Genomic DNA, 16,936 nt, shown 5'->3' with positions numbered 1-16,936 from the left:
GTACAGTTTTTCTGGAGCAGCAGAGACAATGCGTATCTCATAAACACTTATTCAGGAGCAGCAGAGACAGTGCGTATCTTATAAACACTTATTCAGGAGCAGCAGAGACAATGCGTATCTTATGAACACTTATTCAGGAGCAGCAGAGTCAATGCGTATCTTATAAAAACTAAGTGTAATAAATTAGGAAGAAAAAAAGTTTATCTTGTAATTTCGATTTCCAAAATCTCGATGTAATAATTAGGCACAACAAAAATTATGTAAAATTAGACAACCAACTTAGGAGACCCTCGCCGATAATCAACCCGGCAATCACAAAAGGTAACTTAATATATATGGAATTACAGGATATCTTCTTTTAATCATTGCAGCTAAATTTCAACTATAAGAAAAAACCCAGCTTGAGATCGACTACTCGTCCAAAATCGACCAACTGGAACAGTGCACAGATAAGGACAACTAACTAACCAACTAATAAGATAATCGCTGGTAACCAAGCAATCATAAAAAGTAACTTGATATACGTGGAATTATTTCGACAAATTCTAAATAAAATATTTTGTCATTACAGGATATCTTCTTTTAATCATTGCAGCTAAATTTCAACTATGAGAAAAACCCAGTTTGAGATCAACTACTCATCCAAAATCAACCAACTGGAACAGCGCACAGATGAGGCCAACTAGAATCCAACTCTTATCAACCAACAAACTTAAGATGATCCACGCCGATAACGAACCAAGCAATCATTAAAAGTAACTTGATATACATGAAATTATTTCGATAAATTCGAAATGAAATATTTTGTCATTACAGGATATCTTCTTTTAATCATTGCAGCTAAATTTCAACTATGAGAAAAACCCAGTGTGAGATCGACTACTCGTCCAAAATCGACCAACTGGAACAGTGCACAGATGAGGCCAACTAACTAACCAACTAATAGGATAATCGCCGATAACCAAGCAATCATAAAAGGTAACTTGATATACATGGAATTATTTCGAAAATATTTATTCTAAATGAAATATTTTTTCATTACAGGATATCTTCTTTTAATAATTGCAGCTATAAACACTGAGATCCAGGAGCAACAAAGACAATATCGGACTTCTGTAGTAAAGTATTGATTTTTTTTACTTATCACCTTTTTCAAACCAGTCTGATAGATGATATATTCCTCGAGTACATAAATACCTGTCATTTAGGTATAATTATTGTTGTGGGGATAAAACGACATGTTCATGTCAATCGATCATAAAACACTGATTTATTAAGGCCCTAATCGAATATAGTTGAGATTTTTCTTGATAATTGAGATGTCATTTGAAAAGTTGACATGATAGGTTCATATTTCATGAAAAATAACAAAGTGTCGGTTATATTGACCTCATGAATTGTCAAATTCATAATCTTACGACTTCCAGACTAGTCCAATTTTCAGTGTTATGGATCAAAGTTTACAATTCTTTGTGTATTTTTGTTATTTTCCTATTGATGCAAATTGTATAAATCAGCTGTTGTGGAAATGTATCATATATAAAGACTTATAAATACCTTACATGTAACTTTTGTGGTTTTAAAGTTAGTACAATTTCATACATAGTACATTTTTAATAGAAATAAAATTACTACTAAAATTTGAGAAAATAAGCTGAAAGTTAATAATTGTGAAATGAAATGATGTAAAAATATAAATCAGATTGATTGCTTAATCCTACGCTTTCCAGAGTATTTGGCCAGGGTTATCTCTGGTTTTAGTGCGGGGGCCATGGACAATTTGAGCCCATGGTTGGGCAATAGACTTTTTTGTTTTTGAGTCTATGTTTGGACCATGGCCGTATAAACTCTCGTTTATAGTTTATACGCCTATGGTGGTTCTACGAGCAATTATCTAATTTAGATAATTGCTCGTAGGGTGGTTGGACTAGTTGTTTTTGAAAGTCCACGTGTTTGAGGAGCTTACATTATAATTCCTCGAGCACTCCTGGCATTTTGTATAATTGTTGTATGAGAATAAATATGAACCCCTGTGAAGCTGGCTCCCGGTTCCCGGTTCCTTATTCGGCTCCCGATTCAAAATGCTATTGAACCGGGAGCCGAATCGGGAACCGGGAACCGGGAGCCGGCTACTGGTTCAGCTCCCGATTCAAAATGCTTTTGAACCGGGAGCCGAATCGGGAACCGGGAACCGGGAGCCGGCTACTGGTTCAGCTCCCGATTCAAAATGCTTTTGAACCGGGAGCCGAATCGGGAACCGGGAACCGGGAGCCGGCTACTGGTTCAGCTCCCGATTCAAAATGTGAAGCTGGCTACTTATTCGATTCGACTCTATTGCGGACAGCAGGTAAACATAATTACGTAACTATGTCTGCTGAAATGAGTGCAACCTTGACCTCGGCCACCAGGCTAATCGAGACGTCTGAATTAACACCACGCGTGTGACGATTTCCTCCCGATTCAAAATCATTTTGAATCGGGAGCCGAATCGGGAACCGGGAACCGGGAGCCGGCTACTGGTTCCCGGTTCCCGGTTCAAAACCATTTTGAACCGGGAGCCGAATCGGGAACCGGGAGCCGGCTACTGGTTCAGCTCCCGATTCAAAATGTGAAGCTGGCTACTTATTCGATTCGACTCTATTGCGGACAGCAGGTAAACATAATTACGTAACTATGTCTGCTGAAATGAGTGCAACCTGACCTCGGCCACCAGGCTAATCGAGACGTCTGAATTAACAACACGCGTGTGACTTCAATATACACAGTTACTATGCAACTATATTCTATACTATAAGCGGCTAAGCCATAGCGTATTAACTTTGTAGCGCGTAATCTCCGTTCGTGTGGCTTCGATTACGCGTTGAGTGGTATGGATTGAAAGAGGATGGTCTGATCTGTGTTAACGAATAGATTTCGTGCCGATACGATAAAGTTTAGGTAGACTTTTCTACCATTAAGTTTGGACTTTCCGCGTGACGTCACTGCGCGCGATGATGAAAACAAACATTTGCGCGATGTGAGCGTCAGCTGTTGCTCGTTGACTACAGAGACGCCGGTGACCTAATTTCATTTTGTCTGCCTACAGAGACGCGGATGACGTCAATTCTGGGGAATGTAATAGTGGAGAATACTGCAATGTGAGCATCATCGGTCTGATACGAGAAAGATGTACTGCATGATTTGTTATATGTTACTAGTTCTTCTGCCCTGGGCCCGGTTTAGGTGATAATTCTAATGGAAAATGCTTAATTCGGGTTAGTTAATTGGTTTACCTTTGTCAGCGATATGAAGTTGGCTATTGAAATGTGTATTGAAATATTGTCAACATATTTGAAAATCATTTTCAATCGGGAGCCGAATCGGCAACCGGGAACCGGTAGCCGGCTCCCGGTTCCCGGCTCCCAATTCAAAATGTGAAGCTGGCTACTTATTCGCCAGGTGGCGCTGGTATATTCGATTCGACTCTATTGCGGACAGGTAAATGTTATGATTGCGTAACTATGGTGTCTGCTCTCAAGTGCTAGCCGCAACCTTGACCACCAGTCGAGACGAGGCCAATCGAGACGTCTAAACACATCGCGCAACCAGGTGTGCTGACCGCGAGCGTTGCCCGGAGCGTTGACATGCACTTTGACTCAGCAACTCATAATATCTTCTTTTATTCATTGAAGGTTTTGTGAAATAAGCGAAATCCTCGGAAATTTCTTTCCTTTTAAAAACTGCCAGCTGCTGCTACTACGTCATCATTCCGATATGAGTGTATGAAGCTACGAGATAGATTGTACGCGTGACTTGTGATATGTAGTTTTTCCCACAGCCAAATGGGTTAATGCCCTGGGCCCGGTTTAGGTGATAATTCGAATTGAAAGTGCTTTATTCTAGTTAGTGAATTCGATGATTTAATCTCTTTCACAAACGCTAATTAGGGAAAAGTAATTAATTGTAATTATCGCCGAAGTTAATTCCAAATTAATTATTGCATTATTCCTATACGATGAAAAAACTATCATTAATAAAATGACCAGCCCCGTCGCTAATTATGCACACCGGAATAAGGGGGAGCTTAAATTCCCCTTCGTGAAACCCGAAACCCGACCCTGGTGAAAATGCGATCAACAAGATCAAAATTGTGACATCGTCAAATAAACAGGCGTTCGATCGAGACGTCCGCCCACCGTCTGAATCACCTACATATACATACCTATAGTCGCCTTTTTTGTTGAGTATTATATTTTCCGTAAATATTATAACACACTAGAAAACGAAAACATGTGGATAATTTGGAAGAAAGGGTTGTAGTGTAGGTAAATATATTCATATGTATTCTAATTCAATGGTTACTGTGGTTGCATAGCAACTGTGAAACTACTGAAATCTGCACACGCAGACGTCTCGATTAGCCTAGTGACCGAGGTCAGGTTAGCTATCGCTTATCTCAGGCGAGACATGGTTACGTAAATACGTCTGGACTGAGGAATATCGTATACTCGCGCCATGTGAGAATAGAAAACCTGGAACGAATGAAATGTCAAAAGGTAATAGCAGAGCCGTCGGAAGGAATTTTTAAGTGGCGAGGCTTATTTCTGAAGGGGGTTTAGGGGCCCTCCCCTAGAAAAATTTTGAAAATTCAATCGCCGGAGATGCGTTTTGGGGCCATTTCACGGTCTCACTCACAGAAGCACGAGAAGCCGTGAGCCAACCACCTAGTACAGAGAACGACGAGCTGATACGCGGTTCAGCGTGCTTTTGAAAAATATTTTGTTAAGCAAAAAAGTGGGGCGGCTTTGGCCGCCCCTGCCGCCCCTGTTCCGACGGCCATGAATAGAGATGTTACGAGAGGTCATCGGTTGGTTTTTCGATGTATTTGATGATGCGCTGTAACTTAAACCATAGCGCCGAATCGATTTAGGGTGTTTTAGTAAAAAAAGTCAAATCGGAACAGTTTTCCAACTTATTACTACCAACGGAATTCCTTTGTAAAAGTACATAATTTCAAAATTTTTGATATATCTCGAATATCGTTGATGAGTCATATATAATGAAGGTCGAAGGTTTAGAGGGTCGATTTATTGGAATTTTAAAGGCATAGTTATATAATTTCTGGAATGAAAAAAACAAAGTTTGGAACTTAATGATAGTGAAGTTTCAGCATGTCTCCTTTACAATGAAGGATTCAATCCGCGATGTTGATTCTACTTGCTTAAAGGGCACATGTACAATTAATAGAATATCATGTCATACGTTTTCTATGAATTAATATGTTCACAAGTTATAATATGCTACTGATTATCATTTCAGTCATTTCCTGAAATACACTTATAAATCGGCAGTTTGAGCAGGTGCTCACTGTATCTAGATGTGTGCAGGTGTTCCTGACGTCATCTCTGTTGAAAGCTTACTGTTTACTCAGTTTCTATTCATTTAAAAGGGGTATTTAAGATTTTTTAAATTAATGATTTCTAAAGTATTTTTGGTGCCATCGTATATGATATGATAAACGTGGGTGCATCATATAGCCGTGATATATAAGAGGGAACAAATTATGACTATCAATTGGATACGTATATATCAATTGTATACGCTAGAGAGCGCATACGTGCTTAGGTTTATCACCGACATACCGTGAAAAAAGCAACAGTGAGTTTGGTGAACTGTGTAAACAAAGTGAAGAATAAATGAACGACGCATTTATAAGTTATCATTCCTTTGCGAAATAAGCATTGCGTTTATCAATCACGAAAAGTACAATTCATTGGCCATGTGGCCAAAAGAAAAAACGTTTGAGACGCTGAAGCAAGAGTTTCGGTGGGCTGCAATCAAACCCAGGCAAGTATGGCGCCAGAGAGGCGATCCGATGTTTATTGGACAGTGTCTGTCATCGATAGGATTTCCGAGGTTGCGCCAGACGTGATGACACAATCAACTGGGACTATCGTAGCTACGTCACCAAGCAATGATGCTGACCTACTATTTTGATATCGGAAAAGCTGACCGTGTGAAGAAATTGATATCTGTTATCACTCATCACCGCTCAATGAGATACGCGTGAGAATCCCACCTGTTGCTGACGCACTGTTGCCGGGGCACCGCTCCAGGGGAAATTAGTACGTATGATCACAAATGTGAAAATGCAGTGTTAAGTATTATAGCAATACAAAACGACAAGTTGAGTCGCTTTATCGCTTTTCTAGCAATCAATAAATGCTCCCTATTGTGCGTACTGATCACGCCGCTTAAAGCGTATGTATGTTTCAATGCGCGAAATTAAATAGTTCCAATTGTCACCTAATTTTAGGAAGAATTTTAGGAAGCTTTCCGGAAGAAATTCAGATGTGTCGTTACTTTTACGCAAAGAGTGTAAACATGTAACAATTAATTATTGGAAATAATACGATAGTTTTGTGCTTGAAGATAAGATACTGCCCGCGCGCATCAATCGACCGCGCTTTACTACAAGTATTCAAATAGGCCTGCAACTGCTGTATCGAATCGATGATGAGTGTTGCATTGTATTTATCTCTCTCTAAATCGCAAATTTTTCTCTGGCTTTGCGCATAGTTTATTTCAAGTAGTGAGAAAAAATGGTACGGTTAGCTTTGGTGCTACTGATGTCGATTTCTATTCTTTTATCTCATCATTCCAGAGAGCAGTGGAAATATGTAGAGATTTAGGGGGGATGAGGGTTATTGAGGCTTGGGTCACATAATTTTTCTGAGATCGGTAGATCACATTTTGCGGCCGTAAAAGCGCTGCGAACCGTAAAAGCGTTCATTGTTTGTGTTTTCCCGATCTCCGTTTACCTTTCGTTGTACATGTTTTATATATAAGTGTAACACGGAAAATCGCAATGCCGGGTATTGATGTGCAGTCGCGGCCATGGCCATGTTTCAGAAGGTACCGGTATAATACCACGGAATATAAATGTTCTAAACTCGAAAGGGGGGACACCTTTAGATGTATATGAATCCAATGGGTAATATGTAAATAGTATGTTCCGTAAATAATGTTTGTTATGTTCTAAGATACGTTTACATTTACCTCCTAAATGAATGCTGTTTTCCCTCCTCCATATACCATAGAAGTGATTGGAGTGTAATGAATATTCGTATTCGTATTAAAAGTATTGAGAGCAATCTGATCGAATAGTATTAAAACATGTGTGTAACTGAAGCTTTTATATATATATATATATATATATATATATATATATATATATATATATATATATATATATATATATATATATATATATATATATATATATATATATATATATATATATATATATATATATATATATATATATATATATATATATATATATATATATATATATATATATATATAAAAGCTTCAGTTACACACATGTTTTAATACTATTCGATCAGATTGCTCTCAATACTTTTAATACGAATATATATATATATATATATATATATATATATATATATATATATATATATATATATATATATATATATATATATATATATATATATATATATATATATATATATATATATATATATATATATATACGTAAAAACAAGAATTTATTTATTGAATCTAAAAAATTTGTTGTTATCCGTTCACCACGTTTGAGTGTGGTTATCGTTCTATCCTGAAGTGAAGCTACAGCTGACCGCTCTCGCGGTCGCATACGCAATCGTGTTTAGACGTCTGGATTGGCTCGCGCCATCACCTGGCGATTTGTTGTCAAGGTCGAGGTCGAGTTTGTTTATCAGCAGAGTAGACATAGTTACGTAAAATGTCTGGACTACGGCATAGTGTATACCAGCGCCACCTGGCGAATAAGTAGCCAGCTTCACATTTTGAATCGGGAGCTGAACCAGTAGCCGGCTCCCGGTTCCCGGTTCCCGATTCGGCTCCCGGTTCAAAAGCATTTTGAATCGGGAGCTGAACCAGTAGCCGGCTCCCGGTTCCCGGTTCCCGATTCGGCTCCCGGTTCAAAAGCATTTTGAATCGGGAGCTGAACCAGTAGCCGGCTCCCGGTTCCCGGTTCCCGATTCGGCTCCCGGTTCAATAGCATTTTGAATCGGGAGCCGAATAAGGAACCGGGAACCGGGAGCCAGCTTCACAGGGGTTAAATATGATTGATTTTGAAATTTGTTAAGTTTAATATAGCAACTCCTGGATAAAGGCCTAAATCGATTTAAGACAAACTGAATTAGTGAAGAAATTAAATCGATTTAAGTGTTAAACCTTTTTATCAAACTGGGCGGTGGGCATTGCTGTTGGCCAATCAGTTTCACCCGGGGATCCCAATGGAGTTGTAGGTAGTGTAAAAAAGATAATCTGTTAATCCAGTGTGTGTTAATCAACAGTTTTTATACTACCTAAAACTCTGATACGAGCCCCTGTGTTTTATTCTTGCAATGTACTTCTTTTTTTCAACCCAATAAATGTTCCCACCAACTGGTCCGCTGGCAAACTTACACGTTCGGAAGACATGATTATGTGATTCAATGGCAAAACCAATACGACTTTGCACATTACACTGGGCCCGTTGACAGTTGTTGACGGAAAAAGTCGCACGATTCGAATTTTATATGAAATAATCTGTTAAAACGAAACCAACCACAACGTTTCGACTGTTGACTAACAGCCATCATCAGGTAGAATGACCAGAAAACGGAAGTTACGTAGCATATAAACTGACAGGACATAAACAAAAGAAGCTATGTGTACATGTTAACAGAACAAGTGACAAATGAAAACCAGCGGTACCGGTACCGTAGAAACCACAAGATATGAACAGTTCAGGATGAATACAAATTATGTAATGGGGGGGGGGGGGGGGAGTAGAAGAGGACGGAGAAAGCAGTGTGACAGTGACATAAACCAAAATCTAGTAGAGATCATGATGATGATATCTCTAGATAATAATTGATTATGTAGTCGGAGATGGTAGATAAGTTGGATTTCGAAAGTTTTACAAATAAGAGCTGATTCTACTTTGTGTCTTATGGATGTCTTTACCCTCCACCCGGGACTTTGGGTCATTTAAAACTAGCCAGGGTTCAAAGGAAAGCGGCTGATGTGTGATGGATCCTTAGGTCTGGAGTCCTTGACAAGTTGAATGACAGAAAACAACAGCAGAGACAATTAGAATCGGGATCCTAAGAAAGTTACCACTACTTATTTCGACTGCCAACAAACTAAATCCTCAAAACATTTGCAAAAATCAACCATTTTATTTATTGAAGTTTCACAACAGCAACAACAGTCTGTTCCTAACAATTTGATACAATGTTATCTAAAAAATGCATATCATTTTAAGTACAATCTCCAGATATTAAAAATAAAAAATTGTTTGAGAGCCCTATTATACATACTAGCCTAATGGTAAATACCACATAAATAGGAATTATGTAAGGGGTCTAGTATACGAAGCCCTATGCCCTGATTTTAATTGCATAATTGTTAATGGAGGATATAGAATTTGTATAAGTAAAATATAGGGACATGAGATATCAATCTGCAGTCTGGACCAATAAGCCCCTCAGACACTCAATACTTTCCAACCACTTTAAACAATCTTTTTATGTCACGAGTTCAGGCCTCGCCAGGCAGATTTGAATTAAAAATGAACTAGACTTCAAATGCCAGACTCTACACTTAAAAACAGTACCAGACTTCATACAGTATTGTTGGTCCAGACTGCAAATTGATACATGTTTGAATACAATTTAGACAGATGGAGTACAACAACTATTAAGTAGATGTAAATATTGTTCCTATGCCCATTACGCAACTCTAAATAATTTAACAAGTTTTTAAAAAATCTTTATAATAAATAGTTTGTTCATTATATGTAGTTTGAATAAAACTTTAACACATTACACATTTTGTAAATGAATACCGGTACTACAAAGATTAATAAATTAAAAGTTACTAACAACATTAAAAATAATACACGCATGTCTAATCTGCATAACTAGCGACTGGCGCTAGTTTCATCTATAACAAGACTATATTCGAATCATAGATCGCTACCACGTATTTCATTTATCTGTTGTGTATATTTTCGATCATTTGATAGACTGCAAACATAGAGTAGACTGTTTTACTCCGTTGAGTTGGGACTAAAACTAATTTCAAGCAGATAAGCTAATATTAATGAGTTTAGAGTCATTGGGAATCCACGCACTGAGGATTTCATCGACGTAGGGAATATAATTTTCAATCAAGGAACGAGGGAGAAGATTTAGGGGATTACAGAGCGATTCTGAAATACGCCTTCTTAGCGATGACGAGTAATACGCAAACCGAACCAATACCGATCGTCCATCTGAATACATGGTGTCCGACGACTTTCTCAACCAATGAAACGCGTCGATTGCTTTGTTTTTGCGGAAGCAACGAATCTTTTACGTGTTCGCGTTCTTCTTTCGTTAAAACATCCGGTTTCAAATGGAACAGCACCTACAACAACACAGCCAATCGTTAATTACATTTACTTAATCACAGTAAATTTCCATCTGGTCGAAGTCGCTTATAAAAACAAACCTCATTTGCAGCTCTGTTTCCTGATTGTACTGCACCACTCATATAGCCACACCAGCGCACAGCTGATTCCGTACCAGCAAAATGTATCCTATGAAAAACATCTGACTTTCTCAATAGATTTTATGATAGATATTAATCTAGGAAAGACTCCCTATGGTCTATCATTAAAGCAAAACATCAACCGGTATATAGATTGATTTCTCTGATTTACTGACCTGTTAAACGGTTGGCGTAATCCTTTAGCAAAATACGTCATTGCACCAACACATACCGACGTGGTAGGACAACCTCCTACATACATTTCATTAGCCCAATCCTTCTCTATATATTGCACATAATTCAACGCAGCTCGACCAAAACAAGATTCGAGTCCAGCCAAAACTGCTTCTTTTCTTACTGTATCCTGTATCAAAGAATGGAACATTATAATGGAGGCGAGGATGAAGATATTTTCAGTGTTCTCCGCAACAGGTTTTAGAGGTGCGGCTAGCTTTCACTTATACACTTAGTTAGTTACCTAATCGTTGGTGGTAAGCTTTTTATAACCAGATGGGCTTATCGTGAAAATATCCGATCGTGAAACTAAACCACAGACAGGTTACTGACTATTTTACACCCACCCCTCTGAACATCAGAAACCCCTTTGAAATATCTGCTGCCCTTACCAGAGTGGATGTCAATATTCTATCAATGCTGATAATTGCTTTATAATATATTGAGCTATTGTGAGTGAAAAAAGAACATTTAGCACAACACCAAAATTTAGCTTAATTTTCTACATACATACACATACACTACATACAATAATGCAGTAAATGCCCTTTAAAATTCCAACATGTGGAGAACACTGATTTTCAGTATCCTAACATGCCAGAATAGCGACTGTATTCTATTTCAATTGAATGGATTCAATAGTGAAACTTACAGTAGTATTTCTCCAGTGTAAAGCCTGGTCTCCTCCGATGAATGCTACGATTGATGGACTTCCTATCGCTGATGTATTATCATACACAATACACAACGGACCTGCATCACAGCCATTTACTACTGATTTACCACCATTTGTTACGATTTCACCGGAATATCCTGCATCACGCCAGAATGCCTGAAACGAAAGAATAAGTCAGAAAATTACGACATGCAACAAACATGAGGTCCGTCCTTCAAACTTTCTAAGTTAGATAAATACCTTATCATATGTGATAATAATTTTAATCAAATTGCCCATAGGAGCTCTGTTGATAAGGTACTTCTTTACATCTGGAAGTTCGGGTTCAAAATCGATTTTATCTGAATGAGATAATAAGAGATATCAGTTTGTATAAATTACATGATTTTTTGTGACTTAATACCATTTGCGATGCACGTAATTTGAATAGACTTACTTATTTGACATGGAGGAATAGCTAATATTGCTCTCTTGCAATGGAATGTGTCCCCAGATTTCGTTTGTATGGTCACACCAGCAGAATCCTATTTGCAAAAAAAACATTTTCAGTATTAAACCGTCCATTTCTAAATAGAATTCAAAAGATTTTCTGAAGATATAATCACCTGAACAATCGTTGACACCGGTTGATTAAGCAAGACTTTTTCTGTACCGATTCGATCCATTAATCTCGATGAAATCTGTTGAGCTCCACCCTGGCGAAAAAGAGTTACATACAACCCATTCATTTATGAATACCAGCATTTATAATCTACAGAATTAGAGTATAGATGAAACATCAGAAAGACGAAATATCAGGAACCAGTTGTTTGCAGTTAACTAACATCGTTGAATACTAGTCAAACAACAAAATATAGATCACCTTAATTTTCATTTCTTGTGCTGAACCTTCGCCGGCCTCAGTTAGTGTCCTCACTCCACCGGCTGCAGCGCAATATGTGAGAAAATACAGCAGAGATATCTGACTGGTTTCCATTCCATACATACACCTGCATGCAGCATCAATTGTATCATGTGCCTCTATCATGAAAAATCACAAAATCTCACATCTAAAATAGTGTAACCCTGGTGCAGAATTGTTAGAAATTGCAGTCAAATCTTGCCATAGATCTGCAGATTTAGCCATTTCAGCTACTATAACCAATCTAATGATTCAAAGCCATTCTTTCAATTTAAGACAAGAGTTGGACATAACTGTTAAAATAGGCTGTAGATACAGTATCACAGATGCCACAAGTCTATGTACCGACTGACTTTAACTACCAGTATGCCAATCATCAACTACCCGCGTAAATAAATACCTCGAGTCCAAAACAGTTGCTGTTTGAAAGCAGCAAAGCTAATGGCGTCCCATTCAGCTGCATGGATACATTTACTTGGGTCTTCCAGTGGAATCTGTTTGGACATGCTTTCAATCTACCGGTAGTAAAACATCAATTACACATAAAATTTAGCACTGGTACAGGTAATATCCACAATTCGGTAAAAAGATTTACTCTAAATGCAATGCAGTGAAGTGCCTGGTGCTTAAGTAAAGAAATAAGATGATAGACTTTACTAGGAAGTAAAGAAACGATTTAAGCAAAGAAATAAGATGATAAGATGATAGACTTTACTAGGACAAGTAAGAAAAATATGAATTAAACATAATTATATCAAGCTTTAAGATGAGATGAAAAAGAGCACATTTAAGAAAGATAAGGATCCAGCCAGTTCCACAGCATGACAAAAGCATTTGCAAACTACAAATTTAAGTTTGGAAAAGAGGATCTCCAAAATCATTTTTCAGTGAACTAAACTGAGTTATAAATTTGAATCCATTGTTAAAGTTACTATTGCCGGTAGATCCGGTACATCATTTTTTCATATATTTCTAAAGAATAGCTGTGGAACTACATCGGGGTTAGGGTTAGCCATAAGCTTAAGCGTAATCAGTCACCTTCGATATGCAACGGTGCAAGTCCCATAATCCTAACAAGCTCAGTGAAGGTATATCAGACTTGTAGTGTCTAACTTTTCCGTTTTGACCAAGAATCATACATTTAATGCCGGTATGATATTGATTAAATGTAGTTAAGTTTAATTCATCGATTAGCTGCATAACATCAGTCTGAGTGCTGCAAACAGAACATACACTTAGCATCCAGCAAACCATTATCAGTACTACCATAGTCAGATTTTTTTCAACAAGTTTTAGGTTATCGTTTTGGGTTATTTCAACTATTAGTCGGTAGAGCGGACTCCAGTTAAACCATTTTTGACATGAACCCTGGGGTTAGTAGTCCCAACAGTTTAGACTAAGTGCTGAATTAATCCCCAGCAATTTAAGAAAGTTAAAACAAAGTTTTAAAATCTATTTTTCCATCTCGCCCGAATCCTGGAACCATTCCCAACAAGTGAACAATGCAGTTCCATCACCTCCAGCGATAATGATATCTATACAAATACCTGCCGACCCATTGAGCTCCGAGGTCAAACGCATCTTTACCCTCAGCTGTTTTTAGTTTTTCGGTAAGCGTACGTCCACCAACACGGCCTAAGGATATCAAATATTTATTAGTTTATCAACTCATGTAAACAGTACACTTGTGACTGACAGGGACAGAGTGGAGTATGTGACTGACAGAGACTTGTTAGTTAAAATTAAATATACAGGCCCTAAATGACAAGTGAACTGACCATTTGCTTCTAAAACGATGATTTGTGCAGTTGGATGCTTCTTGTAGATGTTATGCGCGGCGGTGAGACCGGCAATTCCAGCTCCGACGATAACAACATCAGTTTCACTGGTGTTTTCTGCCATTTTCAGCATATATTTACATCATCTGACCCGAACCAGGAAGTAAATATGTCAAATGATTTTCTACCGATGCACCGCCTGGCGGCGGCAAGGGACTTCATTACTCACCATCCGCAGTATGAAGATCGGGCTGTCGAGTTAGTTCGAGTATTCGCCGCTTATCACGTATATAGGGGCAGCACTTAACTATGTAGTTTTTGTAAATCCAACATGGCTAAAGGAAATATTCACGTGGAGAAAACTGCAAAGGTAACTGATTCTTTATGGCTGTATTTATGTGTAAGGCCCAAAATGCTTTCTCTTTCATTTGACCAGTTGTAAATATATATTTCAAAAGTTTTTGTAGCGCTTCTGATCTTAAATTATTAGCCTAAATCCAGTTAGAAGTGATGTATGACAATCTATTTAGCGAACGAAACCGTCGGCGTCGTTCTCATCGAGAGTGAATAACGAAAACCGGTACATATCTTCTTCCATTTCAGTCAGAAAATGGAGATGAAAAAAGAGACATCCACATCGACGAATCACAGGTAAGTGTCTACTGATATTTTACACTTGTGTTATGATCAAGGTTGTTACAATTTTTTCAACAAGACAAGTCAACAACAGTGAAGGTTTTGTTATTTTCATTAATTTATTGTAGTTACGGCAAGCTGTGGCCGCTGTTTGTAAGCTAGCTCAGAAAAAAACTAAAACCGATTTGTTATTGGCTGCCGGTGACGCAAACAAAATTCTGTTGAGCATTTCATTCAATAAAGTTTACGAATCGAAGAGATCAAAAGATATTCTCATAAAAGTGTAAGTTAAATTCTGGCATCGCAATATTCTGCCAACTAGAGATTCCACTCCAGCATATGGTAGCAGGTCAACTCATACCCTTCGTGGACAACTTATCCTGGCAATCAAGGCATTATGTATGAGATGACTGTAAATTCAGAATATACAGATGGAATATATTATCTTGTCTTGAAATAATACTTTGTTTCATTCGATATTTTATTATTTTATTTTAGCCCGCTACCGCATTCGTTAAAAGCAGACACAACTTCAGTATGTTTATTCGTGAAAGATTTAGATAGCACTAAACGTGAACTCGACGATACTATAGATCACTACACCGAATTACTGCGCAGCAAAAATGTAACTGACAAAATTGATGTAAGAAAGTTTTTGTGACTCTACCAATATTTTTGGTTTTTATGTTGGCATCTTGTTAAAACGACTTCGGCTATAACGGTTTATCAGTTATCAAAAACCTAGAATTCTGCCCCATAATGAGACAATTTCAGTAATATCTTACTGGACATAAGGAACTATTGGTTATGACGAACATTATTTTCTTTTCCCCTGAAGTTTGTTGTAGCAAGATTTCACTGTAAAAATGAACCAATATTGTAAAGGGATTTTTTTAAAAGTTATCAGAATAATCCAATATTTTTAGGCTTATGTCTTTCGTATCAATGCATTCAAAAGAACTGTTTAAATCTTAAATCAATCATCTTTGTTTCGTATAATTGTTATTCAGATAATTCCGTTGAAAGGATTATCGACCGAATACACTGAGTTTGAATCACATAGACGGCTGTTGAGTATGTATGATCTATTTCTAACCGATGACAGAATCGTGCGTCATCTCAACGCGAGAATCGGCAAAACTTTCTGCCCGAAAAAGAGGTAAATCTGCTGTTTACGTCTATGAATTATGCGTAATGCTGAATAGCTGCATTATAACGGTCAACTTTGTGTCTTTCAAGATTCCCAAAAATCGTCAATCTAAAAGCTAAAGACTTGAAGAAGGAAATAGATGAAGCGCTTGGCAGTGGTCTTCTGACCATTAGTGGCAGAGGATCAACGTGGTAAGTTAATCGTAACAGTAAGAAGCAGAAGATATGAATGACTTGAATTGAATATGTTGATCGATGATATTTTTAGCATGTTACAAGTGGCCCATACTAAACACACGGAAGAACAGATTACTGAGAATGTACTGTCGGCGTTCAAGTGTTTGTGCGAGAAGATTCCCGGGGGTGGTGTAAATATTAAAACTCTGCATTTGAAGACTACTGACTCGACTTCGGTACCAGTTTACTATAATGCAGGTAGGACCTCAATACCAGTCGATCAATAATTGGAATAAGCCAGAATAACAATTCTTTCAATAGGAGTTTCTTGTGTGTATTTTGTAGTTCAGCCTACAGATATCGTTTTGAACAAGTTAAAACGACCGAGAGAAGAGGTTGAGGCAGAGGATGTCACGACTATTACGGGAGGAAAAGTGAAAGTTTATCCGTCCGGACGTATTGACATCATAAAGCAGACAAAAGTCATGGATAAATCTGGCGTGGAAAAGATTGTGACGCAAGTGAAACCGTTGATGAAACCAGATGGTTTAGCCTTGGATAAGCCTCGAAAGGTTGGCGGACGAGTGCAGAAGAAATCTAAGAAAACCGTCGCATTAACGACTCCCAAGACTAAGAAATCCATCAGACCGAAAAAGGGCGTGAAAAAGAACTCGAAACTCATTGATAAAAAGACTCAGAAGAAATTTTCTAAAAAGAAAAATATCATAGCACAAAAACGTGGGTCAAAGAAAGCTAAAGTGTGAGCCTCCATGAAGTTACATTGTAAAAACAATTGAATGAATAAAAGTAAAACTT

General features: G+C 37.8%; 2 protein-coding genes across 2 annotated transcripts; one reads left to right on the top strand and one right to left on the bottom strand.

The window, feature by feature from the left end:
- Nucleotides 1-9,204: 9,204 nt before the first annotated feature.
- On the bottom strand, nucleotides 9,205-14,336 carry LOC141904598 (putative flavin-containing monoamine oxidase A). Its single transcript, XM_074793211.1, has 12 exons — nucleotides 14,159-14,336; nucleotides 13,928-14,015; nucleotides 13,419-13,596; nucleotides 12,781-12,895; nucleotides 12,342-12,499; nucleotides 12,085-12,174; nucleotides 11,916-12,003; nucleotides 11,720-11,820; nucleotides 11,456-11,635; nucleotides 10,746-10,933; nucleotides 10,531-10,618; nucleotides 9,205-10,446 (listed from the first exon to the last, which is right to left on the bottom strand). Exons 1-12 carry the CDS (start codon nucleotides 14,289-14,291, stop codon nucleotides 10,237-10,239), a joined length of 1,617 nt encoding a protein of 538 aa, XP_074649312.1. The 5' UTR covers nucleotides 14,292-14,336; the 3' UTR covers nucleotides 9,205-10,236.
- Nucleotides 14,337-14,476: 140 nt separating this feature from the next.
- Nucleotides 14,477-16,931, top strand: LOC141904033 (ribosomal L1 domain-containing protein 1-like). The gene is made up of 8 exons (XM_074792475.1): nucleotides 14,477-14,528; nucleotides 14,762-14,809; nucleotides 14,923-15,077; nucleotides 15,293-15,437; nucleotides 15,805-15,953; nucleotides 16,034-16,135; nucleotides 16,212-16,378; nucleotides 16,466-16,931. The coding sequence occupies exons 1-8, from the start codon at nucleotides 14,490-14,492 to the stop codon at nucleotides 16,882-16,884; spliced, it is 1,224 nt and encodes a 407-aa protein (XP_074648576.1). The 5' UTR covers nucleotides 14,477-14,489; the 3' UTR covers nucleotides 16,885-16,931.
- Nucleotides 16,932-16,936: the final 5 nt, after the last annotated feature.

This window comes from Tubulanus polymorphus, chromosome 4 (assembly GCF_964204645.1).
Source record: "Tubulanus polymorphus chromosome 4, tnTubPoly1.2, whole genome shotgun sequence".
Lineage (NCBI taxonomy): Eukaryota > Metazoa > Nemertea > Palaeonemertea > Tubulaniformes > Tubulanidae > Tubulanus > Tubulanus polymorphus.
This window is presented reverse-complemented; position numbering and strand designations above follow the sequence as displayed.

Excerpts from the sequence above, each read along its gene's own strand:
- LOC141904033 (XM_074792475.1), top strand. The coding sequence starts at position 14,490 with ATGGCTAAAGGAAATATTCACGTGGAGAAAACTGCAAAG. Across the intron at positions 15,438-15,804 it reads ATGTAACTGACAAAATTGAT|ATAATTCCGTTGAAAGGATT; the intron begins GTAAGAAAGTTT and ends ATTGTTATTCAG. Across the intron at positions 16,136-16,211 it reads AGTGGCAGAGGATCAACGTG|CATGTTACAAGTGGCCCATA; the intron begins GTAAGTTAATCG and ends TGATATTTTTAG.
- LOC141904598 (XM_074793211.1), bottom strand. The coding sequence starts at position 14,291 with ATGCTGAAAATGGCAGAAAACACCAGTGAAACTGATGTTGTTATCGTC. Across the intron at positions 12,500-12,780 it reads GCAACTGTTTTGGACTCGAG|AGGCACATGATACAATTGAT; the intron begins GTATTTATTTAC and ends TTTTCATGATAG. Across the intron at positions 11,821-11,915 it reads TATTCCTCCATGTCAAATAA|ATAAAATCGATTTTGAACCC; the intron begins GTAAGTCTATTC and ends TATCTCATTCAG.